The 24,975-nt window shown below is 46.6% G+C and overlaps 1 protein-coding gene across 2 annotated transcripts; it reads right to left on the bottom strand.

The window, feature by feature from the left end:
* Positions 1 to 406: 406 nt before the first annotated feature.
* MLLT1 (MLLT1, super elongation complex subunit) lies at positions 407 to 24,975 on the bottom strand. Of its 2 annotated transcripts, XM_026041493.1 has the most exons (11): positions 24,789 to 24,975; positions 22,451 to 22,533; positions 13,869 to 14,012; positions 12,253 to 12,378; positions 9,823 to 10,368; positions 6,485 to 6,572; positions 5,770 to 5,881; positions 4,018 to 4,117; positions 3,737 to 3,808; positions 2,499 to 2,570; positions 407 to 1,972 (listed from the first exon to the last, which is right to left on the bottom strand). In XM_026041493.1, the coding sequence occupies exons 1-11, from the start codon at positions 24,883 to 24,885 to the stop codon at positions 1,844 to 1,846; spliced, it is 1,569 nt and encodes a 522-aa protein (XP_025897278.1). In that variant the 5' UTR covers positions 24,886 to 24,975; the 3' UTR covers positions 407 to 1,843. The 2 variants fall into 2 exon arrangements, with proteins under 2 accessions (XP_025897278.1, XP_025897277.1); XM_026041492.1 differs by lacking the exon at positions 12,253 to 12,378 and having other exon boundaries at positions 24,789 to 24,951.

Genomic DNA, 24,975 nt, shown 5'->3' with positions numbered 1-24,975 from the left:
CCTGGCATGAGCTTCACTTGTATATACAAGACACACGAAAGATGGTACAAAGAGACAAAATTAACAGGAATCGGGTCAACATGACCCAACTCAAACAAGCTTATCATCATATTGCCACTTGTCGCAACACTTGCATGATAAAGAAAGGGGGAAGCCAAAACAAGGGACTGCAGTTTCACAAGGGCTGGGGACAGCGAGGCCTGCGGGCGCCCTCACGGGGGAGGCCCGGGGCCTCCGCCACGAGCAGCGGCCTCCTCTCGGCGGCCTCCTCTGGCCAGCTCTCGCCTCCTTACCCGCTCACGCCTGGCCCAAGTGTCCATACTGGCTGGAAAAACTGAGCGATTCTTCAAGAAAATACTGAATCTAGGAAACAGCTTAATACAATTTTGGTGAAAGTTGACAGGACTTCCCCGTACCCGCCCAAACATACAGACAATACTTGAAAGTCAACGCTTTCTGAGAGTTTAATTAGAAATGTATAGRAGATTCTGGATTAGTGTTTACTGGTTCCTGCCACATCTGGAACAGGCAGGGGGGAGGGAAGAGGGAGGAGGAAACAAACCTGATTTCACTTTTCTATCAGTTTTTCCAGATGTGTCCCRAGTTTAAAAGAAAAAAAATTCTCCCTTGTTTTGGTTTTCCCAAAGTACAGCCACTACTATAGGGGCCAATGTAGGAAAGATTCATCCTTGAGAACATAGAACAAAAACCAAGCACATAATTTGGCAAAGTTATTAAAACACTGACAAATGAAAATAAGACAGGTGAGTCCCTTCCAGAGCACAAAATGCTTTGAAGATTGCTGTTCAGCGTTCAGACACTAAAAAWCATCCACAAGAGGCATTTTAACAAACGAGTCAAATCTTATTAAGCGCCCTTCCCCTGCCATAGCCATTAAAAACATAACAGGAAAAAAAAAAAAAAAACACACCCTTAAAATCAGAAGACCCAACTAGGCCCTTCTTATACATACAGTACATACATATATATAATATATATATAAAATATACAGCTTACAGTATTGTAGTCCTATTACAGTTAAAGCAGACTGAAAGGAGTGAGACTTTGTTTAGGAGCCTGGATCAGCAAMCAAGACGTCTCAACCTCCCCAAACGGGAGACAGCAGATTGCAGAGACCTCGTCCCAGGGCACGCAGCGTCTCTCCAGGAAGCTGAAACGTGGAGCAAGGTCCTGCTCCGGGCACGCAGAGCAGGGCCTCGCGCCAACCCGGGTCCTATTACAGTAGTGCTCTGTACTGGGGCGGCAGGACCTCGCAGGCCAGTGAAAGGGGAGCCGCGCGCTGCCGCGCCAGGCCACCGGGACCCCGGGAAGCCTCCTCTGGCATCAGTCACTCGGCTGGCTTTGTAAAAGCCAATCTCGCTTACACAGCATGGGCAGTTCTTCACAGAGCTGGGGGAACCGAACTCRCTGGAGCTCTCTGCGGGCCAGTCCGGAGACACGGTGAAGAAAACATCATCCCCTTTTCTTCAGACCTCAGAGATGYCCAGAAAAAAGCATGTGTTCTTGCAACAGTCTCTTGAAGTAAAACCAAAGAAAAAGTCCCGCTGTGCAGCTGGGAGCAGCATGTCCTTTGCTCTACTCGGGACCTGCGCCCAAGCATATTTATGAAGCTAGAGAGGACAGACTCAGCGATATGGGTGCTTGTTTGAAGCCTACAAGAAAGTGCAGCTGGCTGTGCATTCATAGAGCATGGCTGTTCTCTAAGGCAGTGCTTCGGGTGAATCAAGAGAGTAAGAAGGCCTAGTTCCATGGGGTTTTTTTTCCTGGTACCAATAAACGGGATTTCTGGTTTTCAAAAGCAGCCTGCTTCCAAGGCCAAGCGTCATGTTGCTACTGCTTCCAGGTAGCTCTGCAGCTTGCGGACAGTCGTCTCATCCAAGGAGAAGAGGTCAAAGTCAAAGGTTGTGTTGGTAACATTAAAATGCCCGGTTTCCTCAATGAGATTTACAATCTGTAGAGAAAGGAGAGGAGCAAGAATGTACTCCGAGAGCCTATGAAGATGAAGTCCACCATATAGGCTAGCAGATATTGAATAACCCATTCAGTCCTTTCCTCAGCCTTTTAAAATGGCCACAGGGGGGTCCCTTTTCATGACWAGAGGGAGTCTTCTCCCCTTCCCAAAAAACAGCTTCTCCCACAGGCCAGAAGGACATTTTTCCCCCTTGTAAGTTATATCAAGTGAATCCCAGCTTCAGATAAGCTAACAGGATGATGGAGAAAGGAGTCCAAACCACCCCTGTGTATCTTTCCCAACAAACGCATTGCATTCCCATCTGAATTATTATCTACACCTCTTTGCTTCCAAATGAACCATATTCACTTTGGAATTCGTGAAGGACCAAGTGAATCATAATCACCGTATTTGTGAAGGGGAAGCAAATGATATTTCGAGCATTACAGGAGCCTGAGCAAGACCCTTGGACATGAGGGTAATCAGAGTACAACAGCTTGCCAGAAAACTGCCAAATAACGTCTACCTGCTGTAGCACATTGCGTTCTCGTAGTGCCATTAGCCGCCTGTGAAGCTCTACTAATTCATCCGTGTAGGCCTGTAAAGAAAGCACGAACAGAAATACAGTGACAAATCTGGTTTGCACGTCTGGCCACCAAAGGCACTTTCCAACTGAGGTCCAGAGGAACCTGCAGCCCTTTCGGGCAAGTTTATGTTCCCAAATTTTCCCTCCATTTTCTGCTGCCTCCTCCACGAAGAGCAACAGCTAGACTTTAGAGACACTATTAAATAAACATCTGTGGTTGGCTTCTAGGGATTTTCTAGGAATTTCTAGGTTGTACTAAACTCTTGATAACAGCTCTTGTTACTTGACAGCTCCTCRTTACCCAAAAATACCTGCACTGTGGTTGGTGACCAACATCTCAGCAATCTGCTCAGCACCATTTTGTGCTTAGGTTAGAAAAAACTCTTTGAGCACTCTGTTCCCAGATAGTTTTACATATACCAATCACACTGGGAAGTGCAGACATCACAGCTCTGGTTGTATCACACCCCTGAGCAATACAAGATTTTGTAGCTAGCAGAAGACTCGGAGGTAMGGATCACGCTTGGACCTAGCATTAAGTGATTGACCTGTGCTCTGTTCTCCTACTGAGAAAGTGTTTGAGCTAAACACAAATACCTTGATTTTGGCCTAAGGACCTCGATGGGCAGCCAAAAGAAAAGTATTTAACTTCCATTCAACTGTTTTCTTTACAAAAAAAAATCCACAGTGGAAGAACTTTCAGGGCAATTTGGGGTTTGGCTACTTGCTTGCAAGCCATGCTTTAGAAGCATACACACTACTCGACCTTCCTTGGGAGGCAAGGACGAAGGCCAAGCCACTGAATAAACAAAGGCTTCAACAGTGACCRAGAACGTAAAGCCATCTTTAACTTGTATGATCAAGCACAGCTGAAAACTGCCCCTTGATGAAGAGGCACGCACGGCTGCAGCAGCTGGTGAGGCTAAGAGCAAACAAACAGGGCAATTTTGACATTTTGCACACGGAAAAGACACGGGGCTCCGTTTATTTAAGCTATACAATTTCTGTAATGTTCATCTCCCAAGCCTATTCTTTCACCATCTGTTTTTCATTGTATTCAAGTCTTTAACCTACCAAAGCAGAGCCATCCAAACAGCCTAGACTGACTCGAACTATTTTCAATCAGAAACATTAACTAGTAACCAACCACTCTACGACATGCAAACCTTCAAACTTACCTTGTCGTAAGTTCCCTTCTTCAGGATCTTCTCTGGCTTGTTACAAGACTCCGGGCTTTTCCTTCCAGATGCCTGAGGGTAAAACAAACAGCCTTCAGGGACCAGAATCAGTTCAGACAACACCGCGGTTTAGCGGTTTGGACGCACAGCCCCGAGCAGAAGGAAATCACCCATCTGATGAAGACAGGGAAAAAGCAAAGCTTTGGTGCAAGTCAAAATGAACACTACGGACTGAGCACAAGACAGGGCCCGGAACGGCACYGTGTGGGCAGGACACCAACCTTGTTATTTGCTGGGGGCAGCTTCTGACCAGGAGGAGGCTCTCGACTTGGCAGGCAGGAATCGGCACTGTTATCACTGTCACTGTCACTAAGGCTCAGTCTGAAAAACAAGCAGCACAGAATTAGCCAAAGGGAAATTATTTTGCTGGCAGCTGAAGCACAGAGTTAAATGAAACAGAAACAAAGGCTATTAGCTCTATTGTTTATTTTAGACTACATTAAATTGTCCAGGAGAAACTGTCTGCAATTCYAGAGAACCCCTCTGTCACAGCTGACTTCAGCTTCCCCATCTTTTGTTCCCTGGGGAGTTAGATGAGGTAGTTTTAGTTATTTTACACATTGCAACTAGCAGGTCAACTTGAGCCCATTTCACACTCAAACCTCATTAGAGCAGCTAAACAAGTGCCAGCTGATTTTGGCAAATGGCAGTTATTCATTTTTGTTACTTATTTTAAAATCGCTGCAAGTTGCTGCAGGAGAGCTGCAGGATCTCCACTGAGAGCACAGGCAAAAAGAAATTTCTGCCATGTCTTGATCTTTGAGATTTCCTTTTTACATCTTTCTCATCTTGGGGCCCTGCAGATCTCTAGCAGGTATCCTGCTTCCGATGCTCTTGAAAACCAATGCATTTATTACCCATCCTCAAAAGGTATAAAAACAATATTTCGAAGTCTCTCATTTCCTGTGGAGCTGAGAACAACATAGTGCAACACAAGGCATTTTTTTTTGGTGAATGCAAGTGCCACTTGAAATCTGCAGCTGCTCTTTGGGCCAAGCATTTGGTTTCAAGCATCCAGCCTGGGACTCTAGCTTTTGGCTACGGCAGCACTTCCTGAAGGGAGAGGGATGAAATTCAACTATTTCCACGGAGCGAGGCAGGAAACAGCTGTTAACCACGCTGCAGAGGGGCCGAGCGGCAGTAGCAAAGAGCAGGAGCCCTCAGGCCTGTCCCGGCACTGGGCAGCGCCAGCGGCGCACGTGCCACAGCCTCAGCGCCGCTTCTCATCTCCACACACCAAAGGTCTCAGCAGAGATCTGCAAGAGACCATTAGGTGACTACGTGAAGGGGCTCAGTCACGAGCACCTGCAAGCTGCTCACGTGCCAACTGCCCGTGGCTCCTCTCTTTGAGCTTCCGTGACCTTCTCCTCATCCTGTTCTGTCCTCACCCTGCTGCTGTCAGCGACGCYCTGCGGCGCTCCGCTGTGCTACGTGCCCCGTACACCCGTCCCTTCTCCTACACTTTCCTCCCTGCCCTCATCCCTTCCATTCCACCCTCTACAAGGCGCATGGAAACACAAGATAGGGAGGGCAAAGACACATCCCTTCATAGAATCATAGAATGCTTAAGGTTGGTAGGGACCTCAGAGGTCATCTAGTTCAACCCCCCTGCTCACACAGGGTCACCCAGAGCACGGGTGCATCCAAGCGGGTTTTAAAGATCTCCAGAGAAGGAGACTCCACAACCTCCCTGGGCAGCCTGTTCCAGGGCTCCGGCACCCTCACTGTCAAGAAATGTTTCCTTAAGTTCCTGGGGAACTTTTGGTGCCTCAGCTTATGGCCGTTTCCTCTAGTCCCATCAGTGGCCACCACTGAAAAGAGGCCGGCCCTCCTCCTCACTGCCTCCCTTGAGGTGTCTACAGACACTTCTCAGGTCCCCCCTCAGCCTCCTCTTCTCCAGGCTGACCAGGCCCAGCTCTCCYAGCCTTTCCTCATAGGGCAGATGAGGATCTTTCTTCCCGCTTTGTTACCACCTGGAATCCCGGCTCACGGGGTTGGCTTTCACCGCGGCCTCTTCTCCGGAAGAGCTGTCGTCATCGTCGGACTCCTCCGACTGCAGGTCCTCCACCATGGAGCGCAGCGGGCCTGGCAAGGCAAAGCYTGAGTTCAGCCCTCACCTAGGCCACGTGCGGCCAGCTCTGCACCGCGCCACTCCCGCCTAGGCCTGCATTAACTTCTCATTAAGATAAAGTAAGATTTCTCAGGAAAAATGTCACAAAATGAAACGGAATCTTCATTTTGCTCAAAGGCGCTGGTAGAAGATGCTGAGTTCTAGTCTCAATATTAAAGTTGAAATTTTAAGAAGTGCAAAACCCTCCCCAAATCTACGCACTCTTTTCCGTAACGAAACCAAATGGATGATTTTGGGGGGACCATTTTAGAAGTGACTCAAGGGGCAGCATTTGTAGCAAGAGAACATTTGTTATGGTTAGAATATTCACTGTTGCCACTATTGGTTTATCTCTTTGCATTCCGTTTGAATCGGAACAAGCAGCAATGCCAGGCCCTGCCCAAATGACAGTGATGAAGTCTATATCATCCCCATTTTGTATTCAAATTTATCTTAGATTGGAAGAGAAATATTCTGGGGGCACCACATATATGATGTTAAGAAAACAGACCTAATTCCCATAAGCCTTCAAGGACATGTAAAGACAACTTCAGTAAGTGTTAATTCTTGCAACACACCTTGACTGTGGTTCTGRGATGGCTCAAAATCAGAGTCGGAGCTGGAGTCGGAGCTGGAGCTGGAGTTGGAAGGGCTGGACTGGACAGACTTAACCCCCCATGGAAGGGGAGAAAAAAAAAAAAGAAAAAAGAAAAGAATCTTAGCTTTTCTAACCCAGAACTGCAGAGCACAGTGAGATACAATGTGAGACTTCAATTACAAAAACATCCATACAATAAACATTAGTGCRAACGTTGGCGTCCTGCGGCCCGGCACTCCCGGGCAGCGGCACCAGCAGCTCCCAASAGGGCCCTCCAGGCCACCAGCTTCAAATCAGCCCCACAGCTGCAAAATGGGCAAAGTGGAAAAAAAGGAAAGAAAAACAAACAAAAAAAGGAGCCAGCTTATTTTGCAGTGCAAAAGCAGCCCAAACGACGCACAACCTCCATAAACTGCCCAAATCCCCTTCACAACCACTCGTTTTTTCTTCTCAGATCTGCACCACAATTCCTTCAGAGCACCTCACTCAGGAGACACTAAACAGGGATAAGAAGCTTTGAAGTAGTCACTTTCTTCCAAAATCTTAAAAGATATTCTCAATTATTACTACACTCCCTCCTCAAAACAGTCATTTCTCCACCAACTTATTAATGATTCCCTGAATTGTTCCCAAATGGATTGTGAAAAACCTAAGAGGGACCAGAAAGCTCTTGTGAAACCAACTCCCCGGCCACTGTCCAGAAGCAGYGGATAGAAGAGAGGTGCCGTGAGCTAGAGCTGCTAACAGCACCCAGGGACAAAGCTCCAACACCCTGTATGTTTTAAACGGGACCACTGCCATGCTGTGGCCTGAAGCACCACAGGGTGGCAGTGAGAGCCAACGTGCCCATTTCATCCTCACGGTAGGAGATTCCTAAAGGGGACTTTGTTCCGCTCTGGGACCCTCCAGATTAAAGACCCTCGCTGGGCTGTATTACAGCTTCATTTACAGCATTCCCTTTAGTGCTTCAATTCTGTTGCACTGTTCCTAGCACATCTGTGACTTTTGCAAACGAAAACAGGTTGACAGGTTTCTGTTGATCAATATACTTGATCACTGATTATGTTATTTTTCTATGTTATAGAAAACACTAATGCTAAGAGAATGGTGTCAACAGGTAGGAAAGCGGCATGAGCAGGTGCAAGCAGCGTCTCATTCATTCATCTCAAGCATCTCATTTTCAGCAATTTTCCATTGCTGAAAGTCTCCCAGGTCCCGCTGCTCTGCGATTTAAGGGAGCCCGGCACCTCCTTGGTTCCTGGTCCCCTTAACCCCTAAGGGAGCCCGGCACCTCCTTGGTTCCTGGTCCCCTTAACCCCGCGGTGCCCGGGAGGCTGCGGGGCGGCCGGTGGCCCCGCTCCGGCGGCAGCTTCCCGGCCGCGCGACGTGATGGCCACGGAGCGGCTCTGCCCTCCCGTCGGCCTCTCCCTTTGTCAGCAGCCRCGCTCAGGCAGCCAAGCATGAGGCCAGCGCGGGGAACGGAGCCTGCTCAGAAAGAAACAGCATTTAAGGAAAGAGAACAAAAAAAAGCGAGGGGACTTTTTCTGCAGGTGCTAGAAGAGGAGGAGAAACTCTGCAGCCCATGGCAAGGAGTCCTGGTGCCAGCAGCACAAACGAGAGCCAGGCTCTTTTCAACAGCAGCCTGCAAAGGTGTCAACTCAAAACAAGGGCCACGCTGCACCTACGGGACACGCGGCACAACCCGCCGCAGCTCTGGAACTGCAGCTCCGGGGCACGCGGCACAACCCGCCGCAGCTCCGGCGGCGACGCTCATTTAAGGGTTTCTGGGGCCCCGTCCACCTCCGGCTGCTCCTTCGCTCTCGTGATGGGGCTGCCGCCCCGCTCGCTCACAGCTACAGCGGCACAAAGGGGGGCAGAGCAACCTGCAGGCTCGGCAGCAAAAAAGAAACCCCCCAGGGGGCAAAAGCCACTCAGAGGCCCCTGGGGCGCTGCCAACACATCATGCGGTTGCACCCTGAATCTTCAAGTGCCAGAGAAACCTAAGCTGACCTGGCTGGCAGCTGCCCCTGTTTCTTGCCTCTGCCCTGCTGCTCCTGGGTCAGCGCTCAAGCGGCTCCGGAAGGCACGGCCAAAGAGGAGGGCTGGCGCAGGAGGGCAGGGTGCCTCCGTGGGACAGAGGGGACCACGGCCCCATCTGCGGTTTCAGGGGACACCGGAGCAGCAGGATCAGGTTGCGGTCAAGACGCGGCGAGACGGCACCTGAGACAGCACGAGCTGCAGCGTGGTGAGCAGGGCCAAGCAGAGCACAGGGGGCTGCAGCGAGGGCCGCGTCCTCCCAGCGCGGAGGCAGGCAGCAGGTGGAGGCTGCCCTCCCACAAAAGCCACCTCTCCATGAACCTGCACAAAGCTGTGCAGAAAACCTGCCTTCAGCACCTCCTCGAGTTCTCTCGTTGGGAACCTTTCGGGGGAAAAAAGAGAACAAGTATTCTTGGAATAAACCCACCAATACTTACTGCATTATGAAGCTAATTAAATCATACTATAGATTTTACCTTGCAGATTTATGCTAGTAAAAGAAATCTTTCTAGAGGGGGTCAGTAGGAAGTCGTGTGGCTCCTATAAAAGCAGGCAAGCCTTTTCTACAGTAAACATAAAACGTCAGAGAAAAGTAGCAAGAGTTGGGATTTCGGCTGCTTTCCCACCCCTCCCTCAACTTTTCTTTTATTTATTTGTTTGTTTTGCCTTCTTTGGAAAAAATATTTTTAGAAGATGGAGGGTAAAAATTTTCCTTTGTTGTAAAAAGGGGGAAAAAAAGATATTTAAGCAACTTTTWAAAAGAGTACTAGAAGTAGAGAATTTGGTTTATGTTTTACAACCAACTTATTTAGGTTTAATGGCGTGTGGTTGTATTTGAGCTTTACCCAACAGCACCTTTTCTCAGAGGCTGCATTGGGAACAAGGGCTTTTGTTGCTGTTTACATGTTATTCGTTTTCCAAAAGCCAGCCTGAAACTATTTACTCCAATTCCAAAGTAAAAATCAAGCTCAACAGCATGTTATCGTAAGCAGGCAGAAAACRGGTCTATACCTGTGCTTCAAAAACATCCCTGCAAGAAATGAATGAGACACCTTAACCTTAACTCTGACATTTAGATAACAGCTTGCAGACACATCTGAGTAGAAACGAACATGGGAAACAGGAGGTAAATGATAACACTGATAGGATTTTCAGAGCCTTTTGAGATACAGGCAGGCCCAAGCATCGGCCAGACTGTTTTTCTGGCTTGTCTGAGTATTTCGAGACATTTTTCATGCAGCAATTTAACCAGCTTGCTCTAAAACGCTACCCCATGCTCACCTCTGACTTGAACGAAGTTTCATCCTCTGAATTAGACTCCTCCATTTCCATGGGCTTTTTGATCTCCTTGGCCTCACTTTCAGATTTCACCTTTTCCACTTTGGCATTCATCTTCTCCTTGGTTTGTTTCTTCTCTGGGTACGAGGAAGACGAGGTTCTGGGAGATGTCCCTAGGATGTTCTTCACCCCTTTGGAGCTGCTCTTTTTTTGTTTTTTGGCACTAGGCTTTGGTGACTCCACGTTGGAGGGCCTCTTGCTGGAAGACTTTAACTCCGGCTGTGGCCCACCCTTTGGAGAGGTGTTCTCTAGTTTGGTCTCCTTCATGGCCAGTTTTGGTTCCTTGAAAGCTGCTTTGGGAGGCGCCTTCTCCTCCTTAGGCAGTTTGTTCTCGGTTGGTTTCCTGGAGGAGTCTTTCAAAGGCTTGCTCTGTTCTCTTTCAAGGTCTTTGGAGGAGTTTTTGCTCTCAGAATCTTTCCTTGGTCGCTCTCTGTGTTCCTTGGTTACTTTGTGTGGCTTGGATGCCCTACTGCTTTCCTTGCTTGCATCCTAAAATTCAGCAACAGAAACACACAAGCTAGGTAAAAAAGTGAAATTCTGCACAGAACTATAAAGCACATGCTGRTAAATCACAAAAGCACTTGCTTCAAACAGACATCCACCCACACACGTCTCTAACGTATCTACTTCTGGTGCAGACATCGAGATTTCTGTCCATCAACTGCAAGGCTGTCAACACCCAGCACTTAAACATCTGCCTGAGGACAGGATGGAAGAGGCATCTGGAGCGCCTGCTCCTTGTGCGGGCGCTACAGACAGGCTAGAGGCTGAGCTCAGATGTCACCTGCAGGGTGAGCGTCTGCAGCCAGGGACAGGTGGCCGCAGGCAGCCTGSGTTGCACAGAGCCTCACTACAGTTTTCCTCAGCACACACAAGCTTTAGGGGGAAAAAGCAGGCAACTGAAGAGATCTATTCGATTAAATCACGGTCACAGCAGAGGCAAGCTGTGTTGGCAGCCCAGCCCTGAACTCACCACGTCAACCAAACTGCACCTTGGAAAAATCCCCCCACAACCACAAAAAAGCCAGCGTCTCCAGCAACGACAGGCATTTGTCAAGCTGAATGAGAGCAGTGACACAGCAATGCCTTGGACCCGGCCTATCCCAGGAGGCAGGTACACGCAGTGCCAAAGGACTTTGGCCCTTTGCAATTTATCTATCACCTCAAAACACTTAAGAGAAATAAATCTTGCAGGGAAACACTGTAATACGAACTGGACAAGCTGAGATTCAAACACGTGTGCACCCTGGATGGCAATGTGGAAGAAGGCAGCAATCTGCTGCTTTAGCCACTGGCAATTTTCCCAAGAGCTCACACAGCCTTCATTTTTCTTTCTTCTTCTCCATTTTCTAATGCTTAAACTCAAAAATCAAATCAGCCACTAACAGATAAGCCATCTTCACGCTGTTCTACAGTATCAAGATCAGAAGATTTGGCCAAAACCAAGTAATAAAAGTTCAGAGCCTCAGAGAAAACGGGAAGCGGAACTGAATTACACTACAAAACGAATTGCTGTTAATGTTTGTGACTGCTCAGGCTGCTAAAGTGCAGGCAATCTGCTTCAAATCACACAGCGAATATCAAGAGAACAGGATCTCCTATGTGCAATTACACAAAGGTAGTTTCCTGAGACAAGCGAAAGGAAAAAAAACTTGAGTTTCTTCTGAAGTGTCAGGAACTAGAGGTAGCTAGATAATACATCTAGAGGCTAAGAGCAAATCTTGCAATCACAAGTTGCACCAAGTAGAGCACRTTTTATGCTCTCTATGTCACTCTCCCAGTAGCTCTACTGATAGATGAAACGTCGACTCCATGCTCAGCCTTGCYGCTATGAAAGTGAAGTCCCTCGGGACTTCAAACACGGTTTTRCAGGAGAGCAAAAGACGCACATATTTCATGTTCAGCATCGCGGACACAAGTCAGGATGATCAGCAAGGACTTAATGGAACTTTCTGTGCCCTACCAGTTCAGCAGCAAGATTTGATTCACCAGAGAGTCCTCATCTTGGACATGTATTTCTCTTCTAAAATTTTCCCCCCCCAAGAGAAGTCTAGCAATAAAGAGCCCTCCTAAATTCAGAGGGCAAGAGAAGAAGCACCCTGGCCAGATGCTCTTATTTCAAGCTTCCGCGAGATGACAAGCCCTGCTGCTGATGACCACACATCCCCTGCTCATCGCTAAGAAAAATCCATGCTCTAACTGGGAAGAAGCTGCAGGAAAGACAGGACAATACGGATTGCCCAAAGATTCAGCCACGGAGCACAAGGGAAGTTTTCCAAGCAAGAAGTAGCTACAAGCAGCTGCTAAACAGGCTGAGGAGCAGAGCCCTGCAAGATGGCACCTTGGGGTGACCGAAAAGCAAGCTTCACTGACCTTTGACCCGTGGGATGGTTTGGTTTTCTTGGGATCAGAGAAGGCGGAGAGTGGTATTGTGGGCAACATGGGATAATCAGGACTTGGCCTTGAAACAGTTTCTGCTCCTTCTGGCATTACCATCACCTAGTAATAAAGGAGAAAAAAATATGTAGGAGTAAAGAAACATAGACTATTAACACACTTTTAGCTTAAGTCACTCGCTCAAGAAACACACTATTATTCATCTTTTAGACCTTTTCTTCCCTTAAAGGCCATAAAAGATATTGTCTCTATAATTCCAGTTAAGATGCTTAGTCCCAAGGCAATGCTTAAAATACAGAACATTAAAAACATAAAGAATAAAAGGCAAGATGTAATATCGAGTGTCATTCCCAAAGGGAACTCTGATACGCCGAGCAYGAGCAGAAAACAGAGCTATGGACAAGAACTATGTGTTCTACTGCCAACGCTTTTATTCTTCTAACAGGTTGGAAGCAAAGTAAATTCAGAAGGAACGTGCAAGATTCCATCGATGCGGGAAAATCTGGATTCTTTCCCAAAAAATCCATGGGACTGCCTCTTGAAAGATCTCAACACAAAGCATGGACCCCTACGACATGGCTGCTCTTCTTACCTTCCCTACATTTAAAGTAATCCTGTCAGAAAGTTGGGTGGAAAATCCTATTCCCTAGCTTCTGTCGATGAAGTCMGCAGTCAAGAAGATATCAGATGAACAGCATCAAGAGAGATTCATGGATGAAACATTTTGCTATTTAAAGAACTCCACCATGCGTGACCAAAATCCTAATAAGTAAATTCTGTTCTAGSCATCTTATGGCCAAAATAAGCACCTTCCTCCTGGTTCCTAAAGCAGAAAAGCCCTGGGCTACTAACAAAGATCTGCAGAAATCAGCTTAGAATACTTGCCACTCTTACAACTTATGCTTGACAAACTTCCTCACAATTTTCACCTCCTCCCTCTTCTTTTTAAATATTGCTCAGGCTGCAAGGATGTCTTGCAGAAGAAAACTGTGCCAGGAATCAAGCTGATGCTGAATGAAGTCCTTGAACAGAATGGAATCATATATTATCCCATATGGGAGTGCCCAGAACACCCTAGTGACCTCCTCCGACTAGTTAATAGTTCCTTGCACATTGTGACTGGTACTGAATTGCCTGGTTCTGGTAGAGTTACTTGAAGATAAATTCTTTAGGCTACTGCTGCATCTTAATTTCCCTCTAGTAGTAATTTGTCCACTGGAGCAGCCTGTTAAGTCTATATCTGTTTGGTTTTGTTTTCCCCCCTCATATTTTTACTCCAAAGTCTTAATTTTTATCATCTAAGTAAGCAACAGTTGATTCCAGGTATGGAGAAGATAAGTTGACCATGAAGTGTCAATATGAATGTTTCCYGCAGCAAAGACAGATCGGGAACCTGCTGCAAACGCCTCCAGATTTCTCCAGCYCTTTCACACGGATACAGGGCAGAGCCTGGGCAGGGCACCGAGGGCCCTGCGTGCGGGCCGAGCAGCGGGCGCCTCTCGCAAGCTCTTCGTTGCTGCAGAGACTTTCCTGCCTCGGCATTACCAGCCACATTTACATTTCTTCAGCTCTTCGACCTCCCCAGCACTTACCCCGCCAGCCTTAATAAGTTTGCGTCTGAACTCCTTGGTGGGGTTGTTGAAGGTCAGCTTCTCACACCGGAGGTGGTTCACGGGCGGGTTTCCCTCCAAATTTAAGAAGAGGTCGTATGTGAAACAAACCTTTTTCGGTTCCTCCTAAAACCAAGAAAGCAGAAAACTTTGGGAAACCACAGTTTGGCAAACACACTAGGTTAGAGGTTTCAAATGGTCACTCCTAAAAATCACTGAAAAAAAAAAACCACCACTGAGTAAGTGTTGCATTCATGTTTTTTCCTCATGAGATCAGAGAGCTTTTCAAAGCCAGGAAAAAAAAGAAGAGCTGAACATGTCCAAGTCAACATAACTTTCACCAGAAAGTCACACATGGCTTTTCCCTGGAAAAAAAATCCACCAAACAACCAGAGACACAGACACTAACTGGTAACTGTCTGTCCAAAGCAGTCTAAGCAACCCCAGCAAAGCAAGTACAAGGGCTTTAATCTAACATTCTGTTTTCACTGAAATTCAGATGCTATCTTCTTTGCAAAACAACAGCCCTATAAATATCAATATTAAGGCATGCATAATCCTTTATTGAGAGGAAGGGCACCTTCTCAACTTGTGAGATCTCTGGGGATGCTGAGAAAAGATCAAAGGCAATGATAAAAGAATGACTTGGGCTGGAAAAATCCTTGTCCGTGTGCACAGTGCAGCGGGGGAATGGGAAGATCCCGCCAGCTGGGGAGCTTTCCAAGAGCACTCAAGGCAGCCACGCGGCTCCGGGCGCTCAGGGGCCATCCGCTGCTGCTGCTGCTCCTCCCGCTGCAGCGGTGCAGGAAACACTGGTGCGTTTTGCTGCACAAAGGAGGCTGCTGCTGGAGCCCCTTTGCATTCCAAGACGCTGCAGGCTACCTGCTCTTTACAAATACCGACACACCACTTCCGAGTACGACGGTGTTCCCTCTGTTTCAAGAGGAAAACTCAAATGTGGCAAAGAGAAAAAAACCCTCCTGTAAAACCCGCAGCGCCTCGCAGCCCATTCAGCATCGACACGATGCATCCCCCAGGCCCCGTGCAGCCAAGGCAGCTGTGCAGCAGCCCCTTCCCCGATTCCCACCCGGCAGCTCCTTTCCCGGTGCAGTCCCTATGGGAAGGGCTGCCGTGGGCTCCTTGGGAGCGCGGAGCTTCTTCAGCCCCTGCTGAGTGCTGCTGCCCGCCCGGGGACATTGGTGTCCCCACTGCCCATTGCCAGCTGCTGTCCTGCCCACAGCGAGACGTGTATCCACGAGCCCGGCCGGTCACATCCACAGCACTACCCGGCAGGCAGCTCCCTGCATCCCAACTCCCCGGCACACTGGGACACAGGCACCCAAGCAACTGCAGGCCACAAGAAGGTCTCATCTCAGAGAACAAGAACACCCTAATGAACTCCAAAATCTCGAGTCCCCCCCAAAAAAAAAATTGGGGTCTCCAAAATCTCCCTCAGAAACAGYCTGGAGAATACAAGCCCACTTGAACTTGTTTGAGCTCCATCGAAACACACGAATGGGAAGAGGAAAGAAATATCTACCTGCAAATGTCCTGCCCTACCATACTCTGCTTTGCTGCAAGGACCATTTCCACTAAGCTCGACATTTGTTAGTGCACTCTTACACTGGAGTTAGAGCAGCTGCACAGGTTCGCTCGTAGCCTAACAAATGTAAGTGAAGGGTGAACAGAAATCCAAACAGGGCCTGAAAAGAATTGCTTCCAAAATGTTTTTCCCTGTTTACAACATGGAATTGGTTATCCTGGGTATATTAGCAAAAAACAGGCTTTAGATTTTGAGCCCATGTTATCAGAGCTCTGCTCAGGGATCTGCCTTTCCGAGTGGGAGATGGGAACTGTAGCTGAGGATTCATTTCCCTTTCATCTTACATACCCCGCTATTGACATGATTTAAAATTACCACAGAACCTCTCAAATATTCCTGTCTCCATGATAACCTGCCACTGTTTGCAAAATTAACAGATTTTCTCAGACTCTAAGATCATGACCATTCTGGGAATCAAGTCTCATTTAAGTATTAGGATCTTAAAATATCCTTTCCATCCTCTCAGGACATCAGGAGATGCCCTCCAAGTGAATGGATCCATCAAAAATTATGGCACTGCTTTGGATTTCTAAGTTTCTAACTCCACGGGAAGATTTTCAAACAAAATATTTCCTACAAGAAAACTGCAAAAGTCTCAAAGCAAAAAGCTGCTTTGTTGGCTTACACCCCTCACCTACTGCTTCCACAGCTAGTAATCACAGCTCAAAGGACTCCAAAAATGAATCCATCCAGAATTCCTCAATGTTCTCTTCTTGACAGCAACCACCGCACTTGCGCGGAAAAGCCCCGGAACGCTCCTCCCCACTGACCTGAACCCGCAGAGCATGGAATAGAGCCACCCTGACCCCGCACGGCCGCACCTGGAGACCTTTCCAAAGAAGATGTTGGGATCTACCTGTCCTCCGGCTTGGAGCTGTGAGGGAGGACAAATGGGATTTTTCCTTGCAAGATCTTTGGTCCAGGCGGTTGACGAATCCACTGAAAAGCTGTCACTTCTGTCCCTTTCCAACACCCCTGGGTTACCTCCTTGAGTAGCAACTACATAGGCAGGCCAAGCTTTACCCTTAGAGAGAGCCATTTTCTGACCTTCTACCCTCRACACATAACTGAAGACGGGAGAGACTTTTTGTGAATATTCAATTGTTCTCCAACCATAACCCTTTCTGAAGGGTCGGATATGGGATCTGCAAGGAAGTCATCTCAGAAACTCACTTTCTAGCCGCCCCTTAAGCCTGAGATGCCAGTGGAGAAGCCAASCAAGAGAGCACGCTGCTCGGGCAGGACCAAGCACCAGGCATTTGCTGTCCTTAGCATTTTCCCTCCATCCAAAGAATCACTCCACTTCACTACTGCTCTCCAAACCTGAACACGCTGCACTTTAACCTTGCGATTTTCCAGCCTCCTGGCTGCACTGGTATGAATTCCAGAGTTGCTTTATTTTACTTTTGAGTACTGAAGGAATAGGTTAAAGTTCCCTTGGCACTTTCTGTAAGAGAGGAGTTTTTTCAAAGTCTTTTGTTGAGATTTCCTGGTCCCGTTTGTAAGGCAGGGCGTGTGCCCTTCGCCAGCCGCACGAATCAAAGGAATTTCCCTGGTAGCGTGTGCACAGAGCTCATAAATCACTTTCAGAAAGCCATAAAACAAAATTATCTACAAAAAATCTAGCACACCAAGGAAGCAGCCTCATGGTTATTCAATAACCATAACTTCTAACACAACTTCCTTTTTGCCATAGATCCAGGCAGACAGAGTCATTTAGCTGGAACCTATAAATGAAATCCCTTTTCCAGGCCTGCACAACCTGTCTGACTAGTCCTCCACCAGCTCGGAGCCAACACATTTGAAAGCAAATAGGCCAATTTTGGAGATTTTACAGAGTTAATTAAACTGACGGCAGGTTTGGGAACTCTTCTCTGTTCTAAGGCAATCACTTCAAAGAAGCGGCGAGTGTATTTTCCCTAATTTTCAAAGAGGGGAATTTATTCACCTCCGAGCAGGTACAAATCCAAGGCAATGCTCCGCTTCCCAAGGCCTTCGCGGCAGGCAGTGCAGCGCCGTGGGGCTCCCGGGACGCTCAGCACGAGGAGGCTCTGGGCTGAGCACCCGGCCTGCTCCTGCGGCGCCGCTACCCCAAAGGATCCCCAGCACACGGGAGCCACGGGATCCCCAGCACACGGGAGCCAGGATTGCTGCACCGCTCCCGTGCAGTGGGCACGGCACGGACACCCTTTGGAAAGGAGCCCCACGGAGCCCAGACTGGAAACCATGAGCCGAAGGGCACTGGGCATCGCTCAACACCGACGAACGCGGCTCCTCCCTGCAGCAACACCGAGGAAATAAGAGACACCTGAAACACACTGAAATCTGCCCAACAAAATATAACCCAACCTCGGCAAATCTTGCCCCAATTTGGTGAATATGGTAAATGAGGCAAAAATAAGCTCTTCAGTGGCATTGCTTAAGAGACTTTTATGAACTATCTTACTGAAGATCCCAATGCCTTGTTTTAAGGGTCCTTTAGTTCCACTTACCCTGCTATACATGCACCTACGCACTGCTTTGAAAGACACATTATTCCCTTCCTCCAGTATTTACTTTTATATATATATATATATACGTATGTGTATGTACACACACACACACACTATCTAGACAAAGGAAAAATATAAGTGTACTTTGAATCTAACTGAAAACAAAACAAATGAAACCAACTTTTATTCTCTTTTCACTATGGGAAAAGATCCTAGATTCAGTATTCCACAGCGTAAATCCTGTAAATCCTCTTTCTCTCTTAACTCTCAAATTTGGAGGTAATATCTTTTAAAACAGCCCTTAACACAACTGCTKATTTATAATGCAGGAAGATTTTCTGCCTTACTTTGCAATAACATGAAGGGCTTTTGCGGGGGGAGTGGGCTCTAATTAGGATACAAAAATACAACTTAAAAMCCCACAGATGTACCTGCGTTACAGCCTCCTGGTTAAAATTTGTCACTGCTTTAAGAGAGGTATTTTGAGACAACAATGAGAGCAGGAAAAAATAAATAAATAAGCAGAGTCTCAAGACTGCTGAAATCAGGTAGGGGAGAGTGACAGGGAAGAGTTGCAGGGAAACAGCACTGCTTTTATTGTGCCCAGTTTGCACCGATTCGAGCAGCAGAAGCTTCCTTCTTACAGGAAGAAACACAAAGGGCTCAAAACCAGCAAGAGCCCAACAGCATCTCAGTGCCACAGTCCCAAATGATGTGCTCCCTCTGCTCAGCTGTGCTGGCCACCCCTTGCTGATKTAACCTGCTCGGATCCTGCCATTTCTTTTCCAGGCTCAGTTACAGAGGCAAAAGGTTCTGGCTGGTCCCAGCTACMACGTGGGGATGCCAATCTGGCCCTTGTTGGAGCTATCCGGGCACTCCAACAAACTGGGTAAAGCAGACTCTGTGGGTTCACAGCAGCATACAAAAACCTGCTCTTTAACCCAAAAGGCAATACGGAGAAAGAGCTTAAGGTGGATACAGCACAGGGAGGAGAAGCACACCCGCCACAGCTTTATTTCTTCAGGATGAAACCAGGCTCTTAAACCACTTTTAATCCTCCCATGACACTTCCTTGTGAGACAGAAAGGCATCAAAAGCTTCAGAGGTGCCAAAAGCAGCGACTCTCCTACTCCAAATGGGTAATGGAAAAAGTGCTCTGCACACAGGAAAGGAGCTAGTAGGTAGTCTGAGGCAAAGTCGCCTGAAAAGTAAAGCAAATAAACAAAGTTCATTAAAAGATATTCTTAAAATATTCTTAATAAAAAGCTTGCCGCAGCTGCGGACAGGACTACGTTTCCGTGAGCGCAAGCAAGGCGCACTGGCTCTGACAACCCTTACTTACCCTCCTATTCAACAACTTAGGACAGAGAATGGAAAAAGAAAACTGAGCAAGAAGCTAAAACTGGCAAATTAGAAGTTTCTGCCAGTCCTAGTTCACAGATCAGCTCCCTTCAAACTCTCTTGCTTCTCACCTTTCTACGGCATCAGTAAACAGGCATTGACAAATTAACCCCAAAGCCGCTGGGATTCTCAGTTCCACACAAAGGAGACGCTTCCGTCGTCACAAAAACGTGCTAGAACAGGGAGAACATCTGGCCAAGAAGCACCACCCTCCTCGTGTTGCCCAGCCACCTAGAGAGCACACCACTGCCTACGCAATCTCAAAATCAAGCTGAAATATCTCCACTTGAAAAGAGTTCCTCAAGGATGAGTCCCAAATGCTGTCATCAGTTGGGGCACATTGAGGACAATATGTGCTTTGCATAGAACAGCTGATCCCCACCAGCATCAACAAGTTTACAGAGACCAGAGGGAACATATGGCCTTCAGGTAGTTAAAAACCTTATTTATTAGGTGCTTTAATGTCACATTCACCAGTGAAGGAGAACACAGACTGCATTTTAGACCTTTGCCATCCTTCTCTTTTTTTCCCTCCTCTTTTGAATTTCTCCTCCATGCCCATCTTTGCTCATCTTCTGTCTTTGCAGGACCATTCAGCTCTTACTCTTCCATTTCCTGAGATAATCACAGAACTTGGTATTTCAAGACAGCTTTAGCACCGGGCAAGAGGGGTCAGAGGAGCTTTCCCAATTTCAGGTATCTTTTAAGCTTTCAAGAATCACAAGTACCAAGTTTAATTTGAGTATGAAGCAAATATAACGTTTTCTGCCATAAGGACCACAAAATCACTTCTGAATATTAAAAGCAAACTYAGACGTGGCTCGAGTATTTCAAGCTCGTGGCTGAACTTGAGAACAGGAGTCAGTTCAAGCGCTGTGCTGGAAGATGGAAGCACTTACATTTCCCCCTTCAACCACAGCTTGCCCCAGTTTAACGTGGTGAAGGCACTGTCCTGAGCTTCATAATTAGCCAGTTKAGCAATCAGATTAAAAGCAAAGGAGAGTTTCCCTGGAATACTCCCAGCTGCAGAATTGAGTCGATGAGCGTTTTGAAAATTCATTTAAAAACGTTAGAACTGAAGCTATTTCCCTTCCTCTGGGGACAAAAACATCAAAAAAAAAAAAAAAAAAAAAAAAAAAGCTGCCTTCTCCCAAAGTAGCTGCTCCTCCCATTGTTTCCACCAAGAACAGGGGCCACCTATTTCCCTTATTTTCCAAAGCCATCACATCCCTATGTCAGGGAGCACAACTGTGCAGTCACGTGCAGAGGAACAATGCACAGCGGTGACCCCGGTGGGCACGAAACCAAGGCAGATTCAGAAACGCCATCGGCTCCACACTCAGCAAGAAAGCTGGGAATAAAGGCATGGAAAGACAGAAAACATATGGATATGGACAGCGCACACCACAAACAAATGCACGTACAGATACCAATATATAAATATAAAGGAGAAACAGCAGTGAGGGAGAATACGTGAGACKTCTGCAGGGGAAAAAGCAACTGGGAGAAAACACAGGGTGGAAAAGGAAGAAAAGCTACGGGTAGCAACAAAACGTCGCTCAGCCCCACAGTCACACAAGGTTCTCCTTCCAAGCCATTAGAGGACAGGAGGGCACCTTTTTTGTCAGGAACATAAAGGTAGATTCTGAACCTGAGCTGAGCCTGAACAGGGCGCAGATGAGCAGCTTCCTGATTTCCATTCAAAACCTCAGAGAAGCCACCAGAAGACAAACTACTTCTAAGCCTTTGAGGGTTTGTTTGGGTTTTGTGCACTCAAGTTGTAGTTTTCGGTGCTTTTGCTGCTATCACCAACTTTCCTGCCCTGTTCTCTAACTACCATTTCTCTTCACATCCTCCTGGCTTCCCCCACCCCCAGGAAAGCTGTGGGCAAAACACTCCCAGCTCGAGCAAACACAGCTCCTCGGCCGGCAGTTTGGAGGCCCATTATTTGGTTAATCACTAAATCAAATGCATAAAATTTACAGAGCGGGACAGGAGCAATCTGGTGACTCCAGCAGAATGAGAACCCTGCAGTGGAGTCGGGGGAGCAGGAAACCGTAGCCACGTACATTTGTGGGAGAAGTGCTGGGAAAAGATGCTGCAAAGCTCAGTACAAACAGGTTATTGCATGTGGCCTGCTGCACACAAAACATGCGGTAACTGCTTGTGCTTGGGCACAGAGTGGGTGAAAACTTACAATACCATGAGGTCGCTTAATGTTTTAATTTGTACTTTATCTAGGTTCCTCTTTGGAATAATAAGCACAGCAACTATCTCGTTTTATTCTAAACACAGTAATCAAATCCAGAAAGATTCAGCATTTATGCTTAACAAAACAACTGCACTGAAAGAGCCGACAGGAATGTAAGTGACAAATCCCTATTTTCATAACCACGTTGAAGCCACACAGCATGTGACCTCTGTGGTAGGACTTACTGCACACAGTAAGTCCCAAATTTTAATTTCTCCATACTTGTTGGCAAAGCACCTTAAGATGAAGAATATTAAATGTTTTCTTTTCGGAAAATTATTGATTCAGAGCTACAGTAGTTTTARTGTCACTCTAAGGACATTACCTATAAACACAGACCTTTGTGTTGGGCCTATACTGCTGATATATTTGTACAGTTATTTTATAAGACTGTGAATAAAAACATTTAAATAGACTGTAAATAAAAACTGTAGTTTATATTTAAAATAGTATTTACCTTCAAAAATATAAAATTAGGATTCTAAAAGAGATTTCTACATTTGCATAAAATATTTTAATATTATCTGTGTTAGAAACCCTTGTTAGAAACCCTTGTAACAAGGGCTACAGTCTCCTTTCAGAATYTTACATCCCATCACTCTATCCCAAGATTAGCTTTCTATATGGCTCCATTTCTATGAAATGCTCTCTTTTTTTTAAGTCTGGCAGGAGTCTCCAACTCCCAGTTAAATTCTATTTATTAGAGTAATAAAAACCACACACATAAAACAGTCACATAAGTAAGACTCTTTCTGTCGGGCAGTTTCAGGACCTGGCACAGCTCAAAACAATTGTAAGACAAGGAATCGGACTCTACCTTATTTTTGAAGTACACCTCAATGGGCATAATGAAGCCTGCGTAGCCAGACTCTTCCACTTTGTACGGGGGCTCCTTGCATACTGTAAAGAAAACACACACACGTGAATTTGTATCATGGCGCAACTTGATCTGAGGCAGAAAGGAGTTGCAAGATGAGAAATGGCTCTTTGGCAACTCAGGATGCATCTAAAACATCAACCTTCCTGCAAACCAAAGTAAGATGGTGGCCACGGGCTTAGTTTAGAGCCTGAGCGCTGCCTTGAGCTCCTCCCACAGAAAGGAGCCATAAAATACATTCCCCTTCCCAATTCCTTCCCTCTCTCGTCAGTGAAACGAAATTACCTTTCTCTGCTGCTCCACGCTGCASAGCGCCTTGTAAAGGCGTCTTGCAAGAAACGCCACTTCCCAAAGGCTGGGAATTTGAGCAGCAGAGACAGGTAAAGTTTATTTGTTAAGATCCGACACCTATGAACCCCACCACGAGCTGCCTCTCGAAGCCGCAGAGCCCTTCCTACCATTTACCACTGCATTTTGTGGTAGCTGACTTGGAGGAATCCAGGAGCATTTGGCCGTGACTTAACTATACAGACCTGCTGTCAGCACAGACTCCAGACCACAGATGTTCTCCCTCTTGGGAGCTAGATGTACATGCATATAATGCATGCACTACAGTACATGTAAATAAAGTCAATTAAGTCATTAGGGAAAGTTAATGCAAGTCTTTACTTCTCTAAAGAATTTCAAGGGATTAATATGATTAGGAAAAGCTATTTCCCTCAAACCTAAAACACACACAGATTAATTTCCCTTAATGTTGCTAAATTATCCCCAGTTCTAAGCAGTTCTATCATCATAAAGACACCAGCAAGCAGCATTCAAACTTCCTTGCACTCAACTATGACCGAAGAGCATATATAAAAATAACCCAAACCTCTTGACTTGCTTTAACTTGGATCTCACATTAATTAAAACCCTATCACACTGGGCTTTTCTGTTTTTTGTTCACCACACAATTTAAGTACAACCCTGACACTCTTTGGTCAAAGGCAAAGAGGCACCATGAGCAAGTTTTAAGAAACATTTAAAAACCCTGAGAAGGAAAAAAAAAAAAATGCCTCTTTTAAAGGCAGGTGATAGAGCAACCCRCTGAGCTGAGGGGAGGTACTATTCTAACACTGATGTTTACAACAGGCTAAATACACTGGCTGACAAGAACTGTAGCAGAGCAGATTGGAACTTTTATTCTATAAATTAGCTTCCAGCTCAGTATCACAATTGCTTATCATGCACCAGTTTTACCACATCAATCTGAAAGAGATGTAATCAACATACACCAACTAGATGCCCGCTTTTATGAGCTGAACATCTTTGAGATACTCCCTAACCACGGACTGCCACAAATAACCAGTGAAGGCAGCAGTCCTACAACACCCTGCCTGACCAGCAAGCTTCCAAAAATGGTGTTTCAAAGAATGTGTGTTATAAAGTAATTTATAGCTGTACCCTCAGCCAGTCAGCGTTCCTGGTAACACTACCTAACAATAACACTGCACATGCAGTTACACAATCTTAGACAGATCTAAGGCTGTGCTGCTGCTGAAAAGGGCAAATCCTGCTTTTCCACCCTCAACCCTGCATTCCTGTTGTCTTGTGCCAACAGCGAGGTTCACATTGCTGCACACTCGCAAAGAGTAAAGGATAATCCAGCAGAAAACGATGTTACAAAATGTTTATATCCTCCCCAACCCAGCTGGGTGCACAGTGCTTGGGCGCATGCACGCAGCTGGACTGTACGGGCAGAGGTAAAGAGACCACCCTTTGGGCTGCACTGATTTATGTCAGCTTAAATACTACCAGACTTGGCACTTGCAGACTCAAAATTGCAGGAATATTGAGAGCTGCGTGCTGCCCAATGCAAAAGACAATATATAACAATATATATACACACCACTGCAGTGTTTGGAGACCTCACACAAATCACATGCTTCCAGCTTTTGTTGGCTCAGATCAACGAATGAAACTCATCTTTCCACTCTGCAACATGAATTACCTTCTGCTGTCAGTAAGTGTCTTCAGAAGCTCAATATACTAATGCTTAAATAAGAGGAGCTAGCATCTCACCTCTGACCCTTTCATTAGAAGAAAGGTCCCGTTCTCCCTGACCTCCCTCAATAGCAATGGTAAAGGTCAAGACTCAAGTGCATGCAACGCACATTTCTGCTCCTCTCAAAGGAAATATTTTATTGAAATGTGACAGTCCAAGACCAAACCAGGCCTGCACAATGCACTCACARGCAGAAAAGGCCTAATTACAGGTCGTCAAAAATCTACTCACCGCGTTTGGGCTTCGGGAAGCTCTCATGCAGCCGAAAGACCACCTTCTCCACAAAATGCTGGATGTCGCATTGCTCCGGGCCACGGACAAACACCATCCAGTCATGAGTAAACCCTTCGGTTGTGGGTTTTTTCCGCAGTTGGGCTCGGTGCCCCAGCTCCAGTTTTACTTGAACCGTACACTGTTT

Source organism: Nothoprocta perdicaria, unplaced genomic scaffold, assembly GCF_003342845.1.
Source record: "Nothoprocta perdicaria isolate Ctin4 unplaced genomic scaffold, notPer1 scaffold_286, whole genome shotgun sequence".
In the NCBI taxonomy this organism is placed as follows: domain Eukaryota; kingdom Metazoa; phylum Chordata; class Aves; order Tinamiformes; family Tinamidae; genus Nothoprocta; species Nothoprocta perdicaria.
Note: the sequence above shows the minus strand (reverse complement) of the source record. Positions and strands in the feature narration are given on the sequence as shown.